General features: G+C 45.4%; 1 protein-coding gene across 2 annotated transcripts in view; it reads right to left on the bottom strand.

Annotated features, from left to right (window-relative positions):
• G2E3 (G2/M-phase specific E3 ubiquitin protein ligase) overlaps positions 1-16458 on the bottom strand; it is a 950771-nt gene that overhangs the window by 735032 nt on the left and 199281 nt on the right. For both annotated transcript variants that reach the window (XM_069638501.1, XM_069638502.1), the window contains exon 3: positions 13070-13133. In XM_069638501.1, coding sequence (XP_069494602.1) covers positions 13070-13106 — 37 coding nt within the window. In that variant the 5' untranslated portion in view covers positions 13107-13133. The remainder of the gene's footprint in view (positions 1-13069; positions 13134-16458) is intronic.

Genomic DNA, 16458 nt, shown 5'->3' on the forward strand with positions numbered 1-16458 from the left:
CAAGGAAACCATCCCGTTCGTCCCCTTCGGGAATATGTTCAGCCGCTAATGCAACAGTTCCACAGAGTGTGTGTGAAACCAGACAAGGCACATACGGAGTTGGCCGCCTGAAGCACCATACCCCCTGAAGAAAACACTTTCTTCGCTCAGCCATCAAACCGTTTGTCGTCCCTATCGGAGTGATGGTAGGATACGACGCCTGCTTTGCCGGGGCCGTAGCTTGCATGGTGGGATAAGCGACCTGCCGACGGGCAGAGTCCTCGGAAGAGGACGGGGAAGGCGACCGATGCCGGTGCTTCCGGGAATGCCTCGAAGAGGCAGAGGAGTGGCGAGACAGACTCCTGGAAGGAGACCCACTGGACCTCTGACGATGATGCGGAGAGTCGCCTCTCGAATCATCCGTCAAAAGCCCTGCAGACCTCGACTTCTGGGGCTTAGACACCCTACCTACCGTCAACTTCTTGCGCTCAAGCAAGGCCTTGGCCATGAGCGACTGACAGTCGACACAGTCGTCCGTGTCGTGGGCCTCCCCGAGGCACCAGAGGCAGGCGTCGTGCGAGTCCGTTACCGAAATCTTCGACGCACAGAGTCCCCGCATTTCTTGAAGCCTGGACGCGGGGTTGAAGACGAGGTAGACATTGTCACGAACAGTCTTTTCACAAAAACCGAACAGGTTCAAAGAACTGAGAAGAATACAACAAACTCCAAAGAGTCGAGGCATACCGAGGTTCACGAAGCCAAAATGTTCGCAGAAATAAATGGAACTGAGGCTATGGGCGTTGTGCGCCCTACTTATCACATCGGGTGACGTCGGCCATCGGAGGAGGTCCTCGGGGACGGTGCATCGATGTCATCGACGCAGGACGCAGAAAACTTTCCGAAGCAGCAAAGCTGTGGTGATTACTGTCAAAGATATGGAATACGTTGGAGGACCTAATCCCCTAGAAACGGGCCCCACTGCAAGGGTTGGCCAGGAGGGTGGCAGGGTGAGCAGGTACCTGGGCCCTAAGGACAGAGGGTGGCCAAGTGGAACAATGCCGATAGAGAAAGCAGCATCAGCAGGGGAGAAGGAGGAAAGCAGAAGAAGTGAGGAAGGACTTTGGAGCTTGCAGAACCGTAGATGCTCCTCCTCAAGTTTCAAGGTGGCAGGGAGGCAGTTCCGAAGGGAGGCACCGGCCGAAGAAAGATCTACCCCCAACTCGTTTTTGAAAAACTACTGACCGAGGGAGCTAGAGGAGCGAAGGGCCAGAGAGTGGAGGTATTTACGGAGGGATAGTGGAAGGTATTTTGGACCCAGGCCCCATAAGGCCTTGTGGACAATGCAAAGGGTTTTAAGTTTAATCCTTGCATCCACTGGGAGCCAATGAAGGGATTTTAGAGCTGGAGAGATATGATCCCAAGGCTTGAGGCCAACGACAAGTCTTGCAGTTCTTTTCTGGATTAGTTGTAAATGGCACAGAGTGATGGCAGGTAGATTTAGAAAGAGGCTGTTACAGTAGTCCAACCTAGAGGTAATCAGAGCTTGCAGGACAGTAAGCTTCTGAGGGAAGGATAGGAAAGGAAAAGTACCTCTAAGGAGGTGAAGGAAGAAGTTGACTTTTTGGAGAAATCAGATGTGTGCAGAGAAGGAAAGTGTGGAGCCAAAGATGACCCTGAGGTTCTTAGCTTCACAGGGAGGCGCAGAAGGAGGGCCAAGGGAGGCCGGCCAGGGAGTGAGGGGAAAGGATGGAGAGGGTGCACCAATGAGGAGGATGTCAGTCTTGTTGGCATTTAAACAAAGGTCATTGGCGTCACACCAATTTTGAATGGTCATTAGACAATCAGATGAAGGAAGGAGAGGAGGTGGCTGAAGGAAGCCTGAAAATGAGTTGGGTGTTGTCAGCATCGCATTGGAAATTTGATCAAAAGATGGGAGAGTTGCCAGGTATTGGTTGAAGAGCCAGGACGAGAGGTTATACCCCTGGGGGACACCACAGGTAGAGAGGGAGATTGAAGATAAGGACCCAAATTGTACCTGGGAGGGTCGATCAGAGAGAAAAGAGGTCAGCCAGGCCAGTGCCCGATTGGTGATGCCCAGGTTGACACAGACAATTGAGCAGGGTGGTATGGTTGACTGTCAAAAGCAGAGGAGAGATAAGTAGGATGAGGACAGAGGGAATGTTAGAGTCAAAGTTGGAGAGCAGGTCGTCGCGGATGTTCAGGAGAGCAGTTTCTGTACTTCTGGCAGCTCTGAGCCAGATTGGTGGTTATGGAGAGAGCCAGAGTGAAAGTTAAGATGAGATTGCAAGCTTTTCAAGGAGCTTACTCAAAAAAGGGAGTAATGGAAATTGGACGATAGTTAGCCGGACAAGAAGGATCCGCTGTGGGTTTCTTGAGGAGAGGATGCACAAGCGAGTGCTTCAGAGGGAAGGGGAAGATCCAGAGGCTAAGGAGAGGTTGCAGAAATCGGCAAGGGCCGGAGTGAGGGTATCCATGTGGTCCTTAATGGTTTTAGAGGAACAGGGATGGACCGGTTTTGATGAGGCTTTCATAGATTGAACTTATCTAGCAACCTCATCAGGGGAGAAAAGAGAAGGCTGAGTAGGAGGGAAAGGGGGGTAGCTGAGGGTAGGTCAACAAGCAGAGAGGGAGAGGGGGAGGGGAGAGGAGCGGAAAGGAGTAGTTTGTGGACAAGATGTCCTTGGTTTTAGAGAAAGTGTGAGGCATGGTCATTGCAAAGAGACTGAGAAGCGAGAGAAGGGGTGGATACTGCAGCAGGGTTGGCCAACTCCTTGCAGATTTTAAAGAGTTTGGCTGAGTTGTTTGATGCCACAGAGACACGGTTTTGAATATGGACTCACTTCTTGGTGTATTCAGAGAGCCGGTATTGCCTTTGGAGCAGGCGGCAAGCCAGTTTGTCGGAGGATGAGCAAGAAGCCCTCCATTTCCTCTTGGCCGCACTACACTTCCATTTAAGTGTAGCTAGGTCAGAGTCATACTAAGAATTGCACATGGCTTTGGGCTTCAAAGGGATCCTCATGACAGGGGCAAGGGCATCAAGAGTAGCAGAGATAGAAGAGTAGAGCAGAGCAGAAACAGGGCTGTGTCAGGGTGTGAGTCAGCCTGGAGTGGAGGATGGAGTGAGAAGGTGGCAGCGAAAGCCTCGACTGACAAGCTTCATGGCCCGGATGTCCGAGAAGGTGGGTGGCAGTCTTGGGGTGGGCTTGGCTAGTGGGGGAGGAGATGGGAAGATGAGGAGAGGAGGCAATGATCACTCCAGGTGAGGGGATTGGAGAGGGGGAGGCCAGAGGAGATCAAGACATCTGTGTGGCCAGCAGAGTGAGTCGGGCCTGAGGGGAGGATAGCGAGGGAGAGTGAATCGCAGAGGTCGTGAAAGAGCACAGATGAAGAGCAGGGAGAGTCGAGATGGATGCTGAGGTCAGCAAGGAGGAGGAATTGAGAGGTAGAGGCCAGGAGGGCAGAGGTGCGGTCTTCCCACTCAGAGAAAAGAGCCGACTTGACCAGGGGGCCGGTAGAATGTAGCAGTAAGGGAGTGGCTAGGAGAGAGAGCCTACAGACAAGGCATTTGAAAGAGGAGTAAGGAGTGAGTGGGGATGACAGAGGCAGGAATCCACTCAGGGAAGATCAGGGCTACACCCCCTCCAGGCCGGGTAGGTCTGTGGGCAGAGGGGATCTTGTAGCCATCAGGGAGGAGAATGTCAAAGCTCCTGAGAGCTGGACGTGAACCAGGTCTCAGTAAAACCAAGGATATTGAGGTCAAGTTCTTCAAGGAGGTGGCAGATGTCAGGAATGTTGGACAGCGGAGCGAGGATTGAGGGTGGCAAGATGAAGGTTGCCAGCCTTAAAGATCTTCCGGGGAGGGGTACAAATCAGAGGTACACCCTGCGGAGGGAGTATGAGATATGGCAGAGGAGGAAGGAGAAAAGGGCAAGGTAGCCAAGGCAGGGGAGTAGGAGGCAGCTGGAGATGAGAGGAAGTTGATGAGGCGAGGGAATCGCCTGTCAAAGAGACGGAGATTGGCCTGAGGGCCTTACACCATGACGGTGCCATTTAGGTAGACATGAATGATGAATCTGAGGAGTCAAAGGAATCCATACGGACTTCCCAGTGGGTGCCACCATTAATGGGAGAGGAGGATACAGAACAGATCCTATGAGGGTTCCAAAGATCTGGCGAAGGAACGACAAAGAGGATATCCGTGAGGGTTTGTCTGGCAGAAGCGCTAGAATAGGTATCAGCAATGGAAGACCTGGGTTGGAGGCCAAGATATCCTTTTTAAATTTCTTCTAACCTGACTTAGTGAGAAGGGCGGGATAGTTGATAGTAAAGCAGTTGGAGTAGATAACAGATCGCGCCATGGGCAGGTAGAGAAATAGAGTAGTGGGAGAAGTGTGCAAGTGCAATGGCAGGGCACAGTCACGGGGCTAGCAGGTTACATTTGAGGGCCAAGGTGAAATGAAAAGCACACCCAAATTTGTTTACAGAACCCCAGATTTGCTTTTCTAAAACGCACCCAAATTTGCTAACAGAAACACACCAGATTTGACAAATTAGTGTAGGAGAGCCATTTGGGGTTTGAAACACGTTATCCGATAGACGTGTTACTGCAGTACTGGCTGTTTTCGCAGATGTCACAGATACCCCACAAATAAAAGTTTATCAATTTAGAGCCAACACATCCTACCTCATTAGTGAGGTCAGTCACTAACTCTTTCACCGCCATATTAGACATTGTGGGTGTAGTTGTAGACATTTGTAGTGTCATTTTCTGATAAAAAGGTCTGCGATTTCTTTACATGCAATTCCCATCTTCTTTGGATGGGAAAAGGGATACAAATGTGTCGACTCTGCAACGACCTATGAAGACTTGGCTCACTCGGCAAGACTTCCAAATTGTCCATGCTTTGATGAACACAGTAGATATATATAGGCAAGCTTTATTGCGATATAGAAAAGAGTTATGCACTTTCAGCTTCAAATATTGAACATGTTAAGACGTCACAATAGGTTCAGAAAACACTAACTGCAAATCACAATTACTCTGCTCTTTGTGGGCGGTTCAGCATCAAGCCTTCACCATCACTAGCAATAGTGAGCAATACAATAGCCTAACAACCCTATCAACTTAATTGCCACGCCATGAGGCGTGGACGATCAGCGCACGTTTAAATAAGAAGTTTACAGATGTGATAGCACTAACAAGCTAAAACACATAAAACGCACGAGAATACTAAAATCTGCTGTGTACCTGTATATAGGATCTCATATAATAAAGATCACAATGACTCAACAGGTTGGCAAGGATACTTACAAGTACGCCTGGTGCTTCAACAGCTATGCAACACAGATTGGATTCATTGGCAATCCCCCCACAACTCGCTGCTTCTCTCCTTCATGCTCTTTCGTCGTGGACCAATTAAACAGCTCCACACTTGTTTTACCAAAAGGAGACTAAGCGGCAGGCAAGAAGGTTCTAACAGTAGTAAATGGGGCTGCGCCGCTGTGGTGCGAGCAGCCACTTACGGAACCACTTGCTAGCAGCGTGCACGGCGCGTCCCTGACCTTGCACCGGACCCCTTTAGAGGATTCTAGGTAAAAGGGTGTGGGGATATGTATAAAAATGAAATAGAATAGTTATTTAGATTCTATAATTGTAGCTGCTACCAGAGACTGCGGAGGTGCTGTTAAATACTCATTACTGCAACCTCTTTGATCTGGTCATCTGCTCTTCAAGGGATAGTAGCCTATGTAAAACTACGGAACTGCATTATGACTCATTTCTATTTAGTGATTTATTTATTTTTAAAACTTGCGGGCCTATATATTATTTTTGGCCCAAGGCTCCGTTATTTCTCCCCCTGTGTTGTTACGGCTATGAGTGAACATTGTAGGTACTTTTATGACCATAGCAGCTTGGGGTGAATCCATAGTGGTTGGAAAACCAATGTCAAAATACATTTGATATGTCCTATTTGTATTTCTGCCTGTTTTAATCATTGCAGTAATCATGAAAGCCTGCTATTTTTAGATTTTCTCTATTGATTGTGTCTTGCAGAAGGGACTCAATTTTAATGCATTTCAAGTATTTTGTTTTTGAATACTGTGATTTGTCACTTGATTTTTGGGCTCTGTGCCCGGAGCTCAGTGTGCTCTGTGTGGACAGTGTGTTTTGAGATAGGTGTGGTTCTGGTCAGTGACACATTAACGTTCTGTTTAAGTCTTTTAACTTTGCATTTGCATTGTTCCCCTTTCTCTTTTTTTGTCCTGTAATTAGATTGACATAGGATTGTATTTGTGCCTGCTAGCTATTGTTGTGTGCCATATTGGTACACAGGAATGGATGACTATGCTAATGAAATTGCTATGCATAAAAATTTGCGCAATAGGCGCGTGTCCAGAAAATTATCAGACGCCCTAAAAAAGGTGTTGCTCAGGGCAACCCTATTACTGATTTTGTAAAAACTCCAACCACCATCCCTACTATAAAGACACAGCATGTGCCCAGTGATAAGGAACTTCGAAATATGGCATCTGTCGATTTAGTATCTGACCTGACAAGCGACCTTGGATGTGTGAGTGCCAAGCTCCTTTGTGATGTCTTTGGTGCCCACTCGAATACCAATTGTGAGGATCTATCTGAGGCCAATTACAACATTAATGCCACTTCTAGTGTTATCCCATGTCACTTGGACCCCAATGCTGATTTTGTGCCCGATATCGCCAGCACCATTAACTCTACTATTTAAACACTTGGGGTTACTAGTATTAGTGGCTTACCGGCCAATAGTAGTACTAATGCTATCGTTCAGAGGGAGCATACTAATAATGGTAAGAGCACTATTGACATATCCATCTCCGAGCTTGATGAACTGGATATTGAGTATATGGGCATTGATCCAGACATTTCCTTAGCGGAGGTCGCTCATAGCCCAATGTCTTTACGCCGCCAACTAAGATGGCTTTATCAATGGGACTTGATAATCTTATTGTTCACAATGGTAACCCTGCATTGAAGAATGGCAGCTTTGATGTTGAGATCCCATCTATATTTTGTTTTAACACTATGTCATCACTTAAGGAAAAACACTGCTCTTCTCACAATGTTATTACTGACCATGGTGAAGGCTCACGTGTAAATGATCTGGATTCAAGTATGAATTCAGATGAAATGTTTAATGCCCTTGAAAATTTGCCCACAATGTTACTTGAAAAATGTGCACACTTGGAAACTAAAATTGACGTCCAATCTCTATTAATTCACTCCTCATTGAAAGAGCATCTTTATAAAGTGTGTGCAAGTAAGCGAAGTACTTCTCCCACAAAAACCCTGTCTGAGGTAAAAGTTAAGAGAACATTTAAAGGTCAAGGCGGGACCGTAGCGAAAAAGACTACCTTGGTTAAAAGGAAACCTAGTACCGTCCACCAGGCCTTTATGTACGGTAAGCGTATTGTTAAAAAGCAAAAACACCAAGCAATCGGATTAGCTGATGGACTATCGAATGCCATTGCTGTGATTGGGTCAGAAGTACCCATTGTAGAAGAAGCAGTGAATATCGGAGACCAAGCAATTGATATCACTTGGGTCAATGAGTCGCCCTCTAATGATATCCAGACTGTTCAAAAATCTACCTGTGAGCTGGTAGAATCCTTGCAGTCTTCGGTAATGGCAATTGACCCATTACTAAGGCCGTCAAAGGCAAAAGGACCTACCAACATGCCTGTGATATCTAATCAATCCACATTACCTGATGCCTGGGTTTTAAAAAACACTGCCAATGCCTCCTCATGCAATGCAAACATTAGCAGTGGTGGAATAGCACTGGAAGGCTATCAGCCCTTCAAATTACGTTAGTTCATATGGAAAAGTGCCCTTCCCCTCTGAACCGTGCTGAACTTATTCAAGACCATTGTTCCACTAAGGGTAATCACCTCCAGTGATATCCGTCTGGTTGATCAACTTGAGCTTCCGAATCAATACATTACTGATGTGTGTTTTGAAGCTGAAGCTACACTGCACTGTATTATGGGTTTCGAAGTCGAGTTATTGCGTCTTGGCTATGCTATTCATAAAGTATTTATACCTACTGTAAAGACGCGTAATCGCACTGTACATCAGGAGCCTAATATTACTATTTCATCTGTTCCTATTCCCAATTCACATGCAAATGCCGTATATGAGAAACGTTTGCCTATTCATGGCACTAATAATGTGATAAATAATACTGATGTAATTCCTGAAGGTTATTGGCAATGGTTACCTTTGAGTTTTAAGCCTCACTTTGCTGAATCTCACCAATGACCAGATTCATTGCAGTTGCTCTATTCCTGGAATACCTGAGGGCACACGCATTTGTTCTAGGACGAGGGCTTGATTGAATGCATGGCACTCTTTAACATCATTGCACTTCAGGAAACATGGTTGACTGTGGAAATACAGATAGATGATAGAAGCACCATTCATCAATTCGCCTCTAAGGGCCCCCTTGGCTGTCCGAAAGGAGGGTTGTTGATATCTGTGCAATCACCATGGACGATAACGAAACTTACATCATCAACCGAGCATGTATTAGTAGCTAAAATAAGTTGGGCTGTCGGTCGCTCTAATTGTCATCAACATATATGATCCTCCTAATATGGCCAATATGGCAATGAACATTATGACGGTTGACACTGTGTTGAAACTGTATAACCATAGTTACCCTTTATGGCTTCTGGGTGATTTGAATGCTAAAATTGGAGATTACTGCCAATCCGCCGAGCTGTGGAGTGTCTCGTCTAAATCAAAAAAAAATCACCGGTGTCCAATAGACAAGGTAAAAAATGGCTAAATGAAATGCAGACTCATAATCTTGTGAAACTTAATGGCCTAACCCCCAGTGATGTGCCTATGAACTTCACTAGGGTGGAGGGCAGATCTGCAGCCACACTTGATTATATTTTTACCAATCAGTATGGTTTTCACTTTGTTATTGATATGGGCGTTGAGAGAGCGACCACCTACCCCTGTATTTATTATTTGCTACTCCAGGAAAAGTAGAGAGCCATGACTATGATGAAAATGGGATGCTTATCATCAATGAAGGCAATAATAGAATAGTCTGGCACAGTCGTAATATCGAGCATGTATCTCAACTTGTATCCACTTTACTACCGGAGTTCATTAAGGAGGGGTGTCTGGCACTAATGCTGGCAATCTAATCTTGCAAAACTTTACTGAGCTTATGCAAAATATACAGAAACAAGTGGGTGAACGTAAAAATATAAATCATCTGGGGAACCCTCAAATATGGCTATTCAACGTAGACCTGGGAATGATAAAAAGATTAATGAAGCAAAAAATAACCTATGTAAGGAAATTCACGATGTAGTAAGAAAAAATGATTCTCTGTTGACAGAGATCGCGGTCACATGCCATATTGAAAAACTTAAAAACTATAAAGTTTGGCTTAAAATGCACAAACGCGAATGTGAAACCAATTTCTGGGGGGAAAAAAAATTGCATTGGTCGACCTGTCTAACAAGCAAGGTATCTGGCACTTGCTCAGGAAACAAAAAACGTGATTTGACAATTGCATCACTGAAGTAGTATGGACCCATTACATAAAAGGCACACTGGGTAAAATTGAATTAGATGCTAATATCTCTCTACCATCCGAAGTTACATGGGATTGTCAATCTTCTGAACTCAATATTGTCAAGATAATTGAAAATCTTAAGAATTCACGGGCGGCTGGACCTGATGGGGTCTGTAATTTAGTTCTAAAAAAGCAGCCCAAGTTGTGGGGTGCTGCGCTTATGTTATTAATCAAACAGATAGGGAAGCTTGGTGCAATACCTCCATCATGTAAGACTAGCCACACATTCTAACGGTGCACAAAAAAGGGTCATGGGACAACCGGGCAAACTTTAGAATGTTGGCAATGTTAGACGTTTCTTCTAAAATCTTTACAAAGGTATTGCTCCAGGAACTTAATGTATGGATTAGTGAACACAATATTCTTCCCTCTAACCAAATTGGTTTTCGTGACAAATCGAGCACCACATAACATCCTCGATTGAGCATGCTTGGAGTAAACGCAACCTTAATGTTTACTGCGCATACATCGACTTCTCTGCGGCATTTGATACTATTCTTAGAAATCGACTTTAGAAAAAATTAAGCTAATGGGGGATCCCACAAGGTCTCCTAAAGATGCTTATGTTGTTACACTCAGGGACCTCTGTACGTATAAGACTTAATGCGGCTGGTAAACTTTCCAAATTCATGGCCACTAGCTGTGGTGTGAAGCAAGGCTGCATGATCGCAGCCATCCTGTTCAACATTTATCTGTCAGATATGATGAAAGCATTTCTTATCCCAGAGGCTAATCCTGTGAGTGAATGGTGTGACTATCGGTTGACTTGCCTATGCTGACGACCTGCTGTTACTGGATTACTCTCCTGCGGGTCTTCAGCATATGCTTGACTCGCTGGTCACTTATTCTTCTGAAAATGGATTGACCATTAATATTGACAAGAGTAAGATCATGGTCTTTTTAAATAAACCTAGAACTAAGAAATACTCCTGGAATCTAGCCCTTAAAAAAGTTGAACAGGTCAAATCCTACAAATATTTGGGAGTTATCATTGATGAAAGGTTGGATTGGGATGAACAGTGGTCTGCAATTAAAAGCCGTTGCACCGTGGCCGCAAATGCTCCGAGTATATTCATTGGTAGAAATTGCTGTTTTTCTGCCATTGCAGTTCTTAATATCTACTTGGCAAAAATCCGATCAATGCTCCTCTATGCTGTTGAAATAATTGTTCATAAGTTTGTCAAACGTGGCGTGGTTTTTGGATCCAAACTTAAGAAAACTTTTGAGTCTACCCAGCAATGTGAGTGTTGAATATTTATACTTGGAATTTAACATCAGAAGTTATTTGTATGCATATATTTGTCAATGCGTTTTGTCGTATGAGAAAATTGTGACACTTTCCACCGATACACTTTTTGTCCCATATGTTAAAGCCTACCTTAGTCTTGAAGGCTGATGGTACTATTGGTACTATCCAAAGGCTCCATCGCACATGGTCTAATGGGCTTATCCCAGGAACGATGTCTTTACTAGCCTTTAAAATGAGACTTAAGAAAAAAGTCCATGACTTCTGCCATGGTAAATTTAGCATCTAAAAGGCACAGTGGCTGGTTTTTAAATGAATACCCGAGTAGAGTTTCGGCTCCTCAATACATTATTGCCTATCCCAGTATAGGTACGTTTCACACTCACCTTATGATGAAATTTAATTCTACTGTTGCACTAGAGACTAATTGTGTCAAAATGGGGTCCCCACATAAGTCAAAGTATTGTCGTCTATGTGGTGTAAATGTTGAGTCCCTTCACCATCTTATGTGTTGTGAAAGCTTAAATGAACTAAGTGTTTTAAATCTTATAATGGCCTTGTGATGACTAATATATCCGACCAATGGATGATTTTTATGAGAGGAAATATTAATCTGATATATTTTATTGTTTTTTATTTGAAGATTGTGGCAATTTTAAAATGTATTGTATAGGATATATTGGAAATGTAATATGTTTTTAGATTGTGTGTATATGTTTTTTTATGTGTTATACAAAGCCTATTGGCTAGATGTATATGGCTCCATCAGTCCATCAGATCTTTCAAAGTCTTTTAGGGGGTACCAGATATTTTACCGAATGCTCCAGTGGTTCGGGGATTCTGTCCAGTCCTTCACAGCCCAACAGCCACTTGCGAGGAGCGCGCGCCTAACCTCTTTAGAGGATTCTGGGTAAAAGCGAGCGGGACTATGCCAGATATTTTTCCAAATGTTCCAGTGATTCAGGGATTCCACAGTCCTTCACAGCCGAACAGCCACTTGCTAGGAGTGCGCGCCTAACAGCAATATAAACTCTTACGAGCTCTGCATTATGTGCGACCAACTAGGCAGGTGGAAAAAAAACTTGGTGGGACCTCGACGCGGGAGGTATTTAGGGTACACTACACGTCACGTTAGGGATAGTGTTAGCGTCATGCCCATGTCGAAGTCGCTTTTCAATCTTTGAAAAAAGGATGCAATACTCTGCGATTACCAGAAGATGTCGGACTATATGCACAGCATGTGATTTTAAGCAGATTCACAACCATCAGAAATAGAACTATGTACAGCTCTGATGTATTTTGCCTGGTTCGCACTTCATAATTTAAATTAAAAAAATAATGCCCATATGCCATAACACCACCTGGAATCGCCCAGTGTTTCAGAACAGTAAGGGAAATACAATAAAAGGTTGGTCTTACAAGGCAGCGCTATTCAACTCCAGAATACAGGCAGCCATACACGCATTTCATCATCGTTGGGGGATCTGAGCCAGATGAACTGATGGTGGGGTAAAAAAACTAGGAAAAAAATGTAAGAGAAAAGCCTTGCTGAAATGTGAGTGTACAATGGGGAGCTACAGCCAACAAGCACAAATGCCACAGCCACGCCTGCAAGTTAATCTGCTCAATTAACTTCTGCAGCACTATTTTGTACCTACAATGTAGACTAGGTTTCCCCACCCTCCCCACCCATGTCGCACAGACTAAGGGCCTTCTCTGCCACTCCTGACCCAACACCTCAACCGCCTGCTTATTCAACTGCCACCCAAGAGTAGATAAGAGTTCTCCAGTGGTAGTTCGCTCCTCATTGACCTCGGTGAAGTCTGGTTTATCTGGGCAACCAGTGGCAAGTTTAAGGGCTGGGATAGTTTTCAACATCCTTTTGTAACAGAAACCAAAATGGAATACCTGCTACCTGCTGCAGAATTAGCAATTACTGCGGAAATGCTTTAAAATATTAAACACTGAATGCATTTATGTAAAAAACTAGGTAACAGTGAGATAGTATTATCACCAAGGAACACTAACAAGGCCCCCCACATGCAAAGCTTCCCTTGCACCCAAAGAGCACGTGCAGAATGGTGCATTTTCGAGGCTGAGGGTTCCATCCAACTTCAAGCACCCACACTCCTCATGGGACTCAGTTTCACTAGTATACACAAATCAGTTCAAGATGAAGAGTACTTACGTAGGCTCTCTAGCGGAGACAGACTGCCATCACCCATGTTCGCTGGCTTGTCTTCAGCGCGAGACTAGAGAGAGAAAAGATAAACTGATTGCTTGGTAACATAGCTGACGCACAGCTAAAGACAGCTCTGAGCAAGTTCCAAACGCAGTGGCACCTCGCCTCAGCATGTTTCTCCGGTAGTGAAACACCACATTTGGATTTAGCAAAACTCACTGATTTTGCTTTGCAGTCTTCGGACACAAAGGTCCGCCCATAACAAAAGGTCATTTCTAAAATTTTACATTTGATTTTTTTTAAAAAATTGCAAATGGAACAACGAGAACCCGTAACAGCCCCCGTGCCCCGCCTCCCCCCCAGATAAATACCTCTCTAGCTTTAATGTAATAAGTAAATGCATTTCGAGACCAGAGGTTCATACTTTGCTCTTCTTTCCTAAAGTTAAATGCAACCACATCCCCATCCTTAAGAGGGAAAATGTTTAGCTCCAGGTCAACATCCCTTCAATCCCGGTTCATTCCATTTCCTTCATGTCACAGCTTCCTCACTCAAAAATTCTTGACTTACCTTGCAATCATTGGGAAGGGTGGTTCAGGGCGCGGTGCCTATCACAATCAAACAGTATATGTCTTGCCCCATTTCCCCGCAGCCAGAAGGAAAAGCTGAAAGCAACGACAGCAGGGGTAGAGGCCAACAGCAGAGCACCACAACAGAGTCACTGTCCACCTTTAACCCCCTCTGGAGCAGATTGGCGGGGAGCTGGGGCGGTTGGAGTTGGTCAGCATGCGCAAACCTTTCCTCAGCAACAGTTCATCTGCGGTACACCCCGCAGGAACTGGAGGGGTAGGATGAGCAACAGAGCAGCGCATTATCAGACTACTTGTTGGACTGTGCACACATCACACAAACTCCGACCTTCTGGATCTGCACCAGCCACTGGTAACATGCAACCCTGAAGAAGCAAGTTCACGAACACCAAGCTGCCCCTCAAAGGGCCAGGCCATGGCTAGCATTGTTGGTAGTGTGCACGCACATTTATTTAGTACCAAGCGCGCTATTTAAGAAAACAACTTGGCCCGAACAAATGAACACTGCCATGGGACACCGGCGGCACAAAGGATGGCTGGACAAAGCTTCAGCAGACTTCGGAGACAATTGGATAAAGATGTAGCAGAGCAGGACAGTCCGCGGGTTGTGTGTGGAAGGTGATGTACACACAGCAGTCTCTGCGAGTATAGAACCGGTACATACATTTTTTTTTAAACATACTACTTCAAATACAAGTTCGGAAAAGTGTACCCATAAAGACAGATTTCTAAAATTACATGCATTCTAGTTTTAAAGATATTTTGGGAAAAGACCATCATGCCTTAAAAAAAAAATCCATTTAAAATTAGGGACAGCGCCTAACGCAGGTCAACGAGCAAATAAAGAAACGCCATGCTACAGAGTAAAAGATGAAACGTTTCAAACTGGAACTAAAGTCTTTGGCCTTTATTTCTTTAAAATGAGGCAAAAGAAAAAAGTGTGCAATGGCATGTCTAACGTTTTGCCACAGGAGCAGAGAGCACGGATTGGTCAATCCTGGCACATGTTGATCTAAAGACTCACGCTCCACTAGCTAGCCAATGCAAACTACAGCAAATCACTTCTATTGGAGGTTAAGCAACATTGCTATTGTTTCAGTCCAGGTTCTGACCTGCAAGTATGCAGTAACCGACAGGCCATTTTAGAAAAACAGCAGGTTCTCATCGCCTTGACTCAAATTAGGATAATGTGCATTTATATAGCGCTCAAGCATCTGAGCGCTGCTCATTAGCCATGGTGTGTGGTGCTCATTTATCGACCTCGGACGGATGAAAGGCTGAGTTTGGCCCGGCCGGGATTCGAGCCTGCGTTAGCAGACTCTGCACAGATAACCAAGCTCTCTACTCGCTGTGTTATTTGACCAGATGTTCTGAGGATTATAGCAACAAATGAATGCCAAGAGGCTCAACTGCAAACAGGCTCGAAAAACAGTCGCTACAATGTAAATACATTTGCTAGAGGAGTGTGGGAGCCCTTCTACTGAGAACATACATGGGTCAAATATCCTGTTCTATGGAATTTCTCAGTCAGGAAAGTCTACAACCACATTTTAGCCCACTGAACCCTTCAGAGGAGAAATATCCATTTGCATATCAGTCTTTGCCCCCCACAAGGGCAGTCCAGCACCGAACTGCTAGGCAAATCTCTTAACAAGAGTACTATCAACAACCCCAGAGAAGAGTGGAGTCATGTTCAAATGTACTTGCAATGCTGGCGCACGCAGTAATACAGATGGGCAAAACAGGGTCTCTTCAAGGGGGCTGTAGCAGCTCAGGTGGGTGAGGTGATGAACAATAGGTTCCCACTACTCGAAGAGGGTCTCCACTTGAGGGCAGAGTCGAATCCAAGAGTTGGGAATAGTTCGCACTAGCAATGGAAAGGAGAGGAGAGGGGCCCTCAGGGTCCACTCGTGCGCAAAAATGGATGAGGCATTTGGGGCCACCGTTAGTGTTGCGATTACTCACCGACCCCCGGCGCACTTCAGATCAAACTTCGGCAGTCGAATCCACTTCGGTTGCAGGTTCAAGGGCGTCTATGCGGCTTTCAGCAACAAAGATACAGCGATGATTCCCAGACATTACAGTGGGGAATTCTCCGCTCCTGGTGGATGGATCAGGTCAGTTTCACTGCTGCAGGATTCAAGGGAAAGAGGGGCACAAATGCAGCGCACCTGCAGAGTTAGTCACCACAGCTGGACGACAGTAACCGCGTATACTCCTGTTCTGGCGCACTCACTTTACTCCAGACCTGGGAACGCCAAGTGTATGAAATTCGGTGCGAGTGCCGTGAACACAGAGCTAGCGACTTACCAAGTTGAGGGCCTCCTCGAAACCGCGGCATTATCAGGGCAAAGAGTCTGCGCAAGATGGTCAGCCCACTGGTTGTCCCAGGGACACTTCAGAGAAGGCTTACTTGCAGGGTTTGATGAAGGTGCAGAGAATAGTTAGTCCCACTATTTGAATGGGTCGAAGCGTCTTTGCAGACCTAGGACGACCAGATTCAGAGGGGTCCCACTGGACGACAGCGGGTTCAGGGTGCCAAACCTTCTAGCGGGTCATCGGCGGTTCCTCAACTCTGCTTCTTAGTTTCAGAATACTTGGATCCTATCCTTCTTTCAGTGAGAACCAGAGATCAACATGGTATGGGAGTTTGGGGCCTTCTCTTATTCAGAATCTCCTTTGCGCCAAAACGAAGAGGATCCAATGGGAGATCTGCTCATATGCAGGCATACCATACATGGACCAATCACGGACCACAGTGGTCCCAGGCATTCACAACACTCCAGACTCTGGCACCCAGGATGT

This window comes from Ambystoma mexicanum, chromosome 14 (assembly GCF_040938575.1).
Source record: "Ambystoma mexicanum isolate Mex_15411 chromosome 14, UKY_AmexF1_1, whole genome shotgun sequence".
Classification (NCBI taxonomy): domain Eukaryota; kingdom Metazoa; phylum Chordata; class Amphibia; order Caudata; family Ambystomatidae; genus Ambystoma; species Ambystoma mexicanum.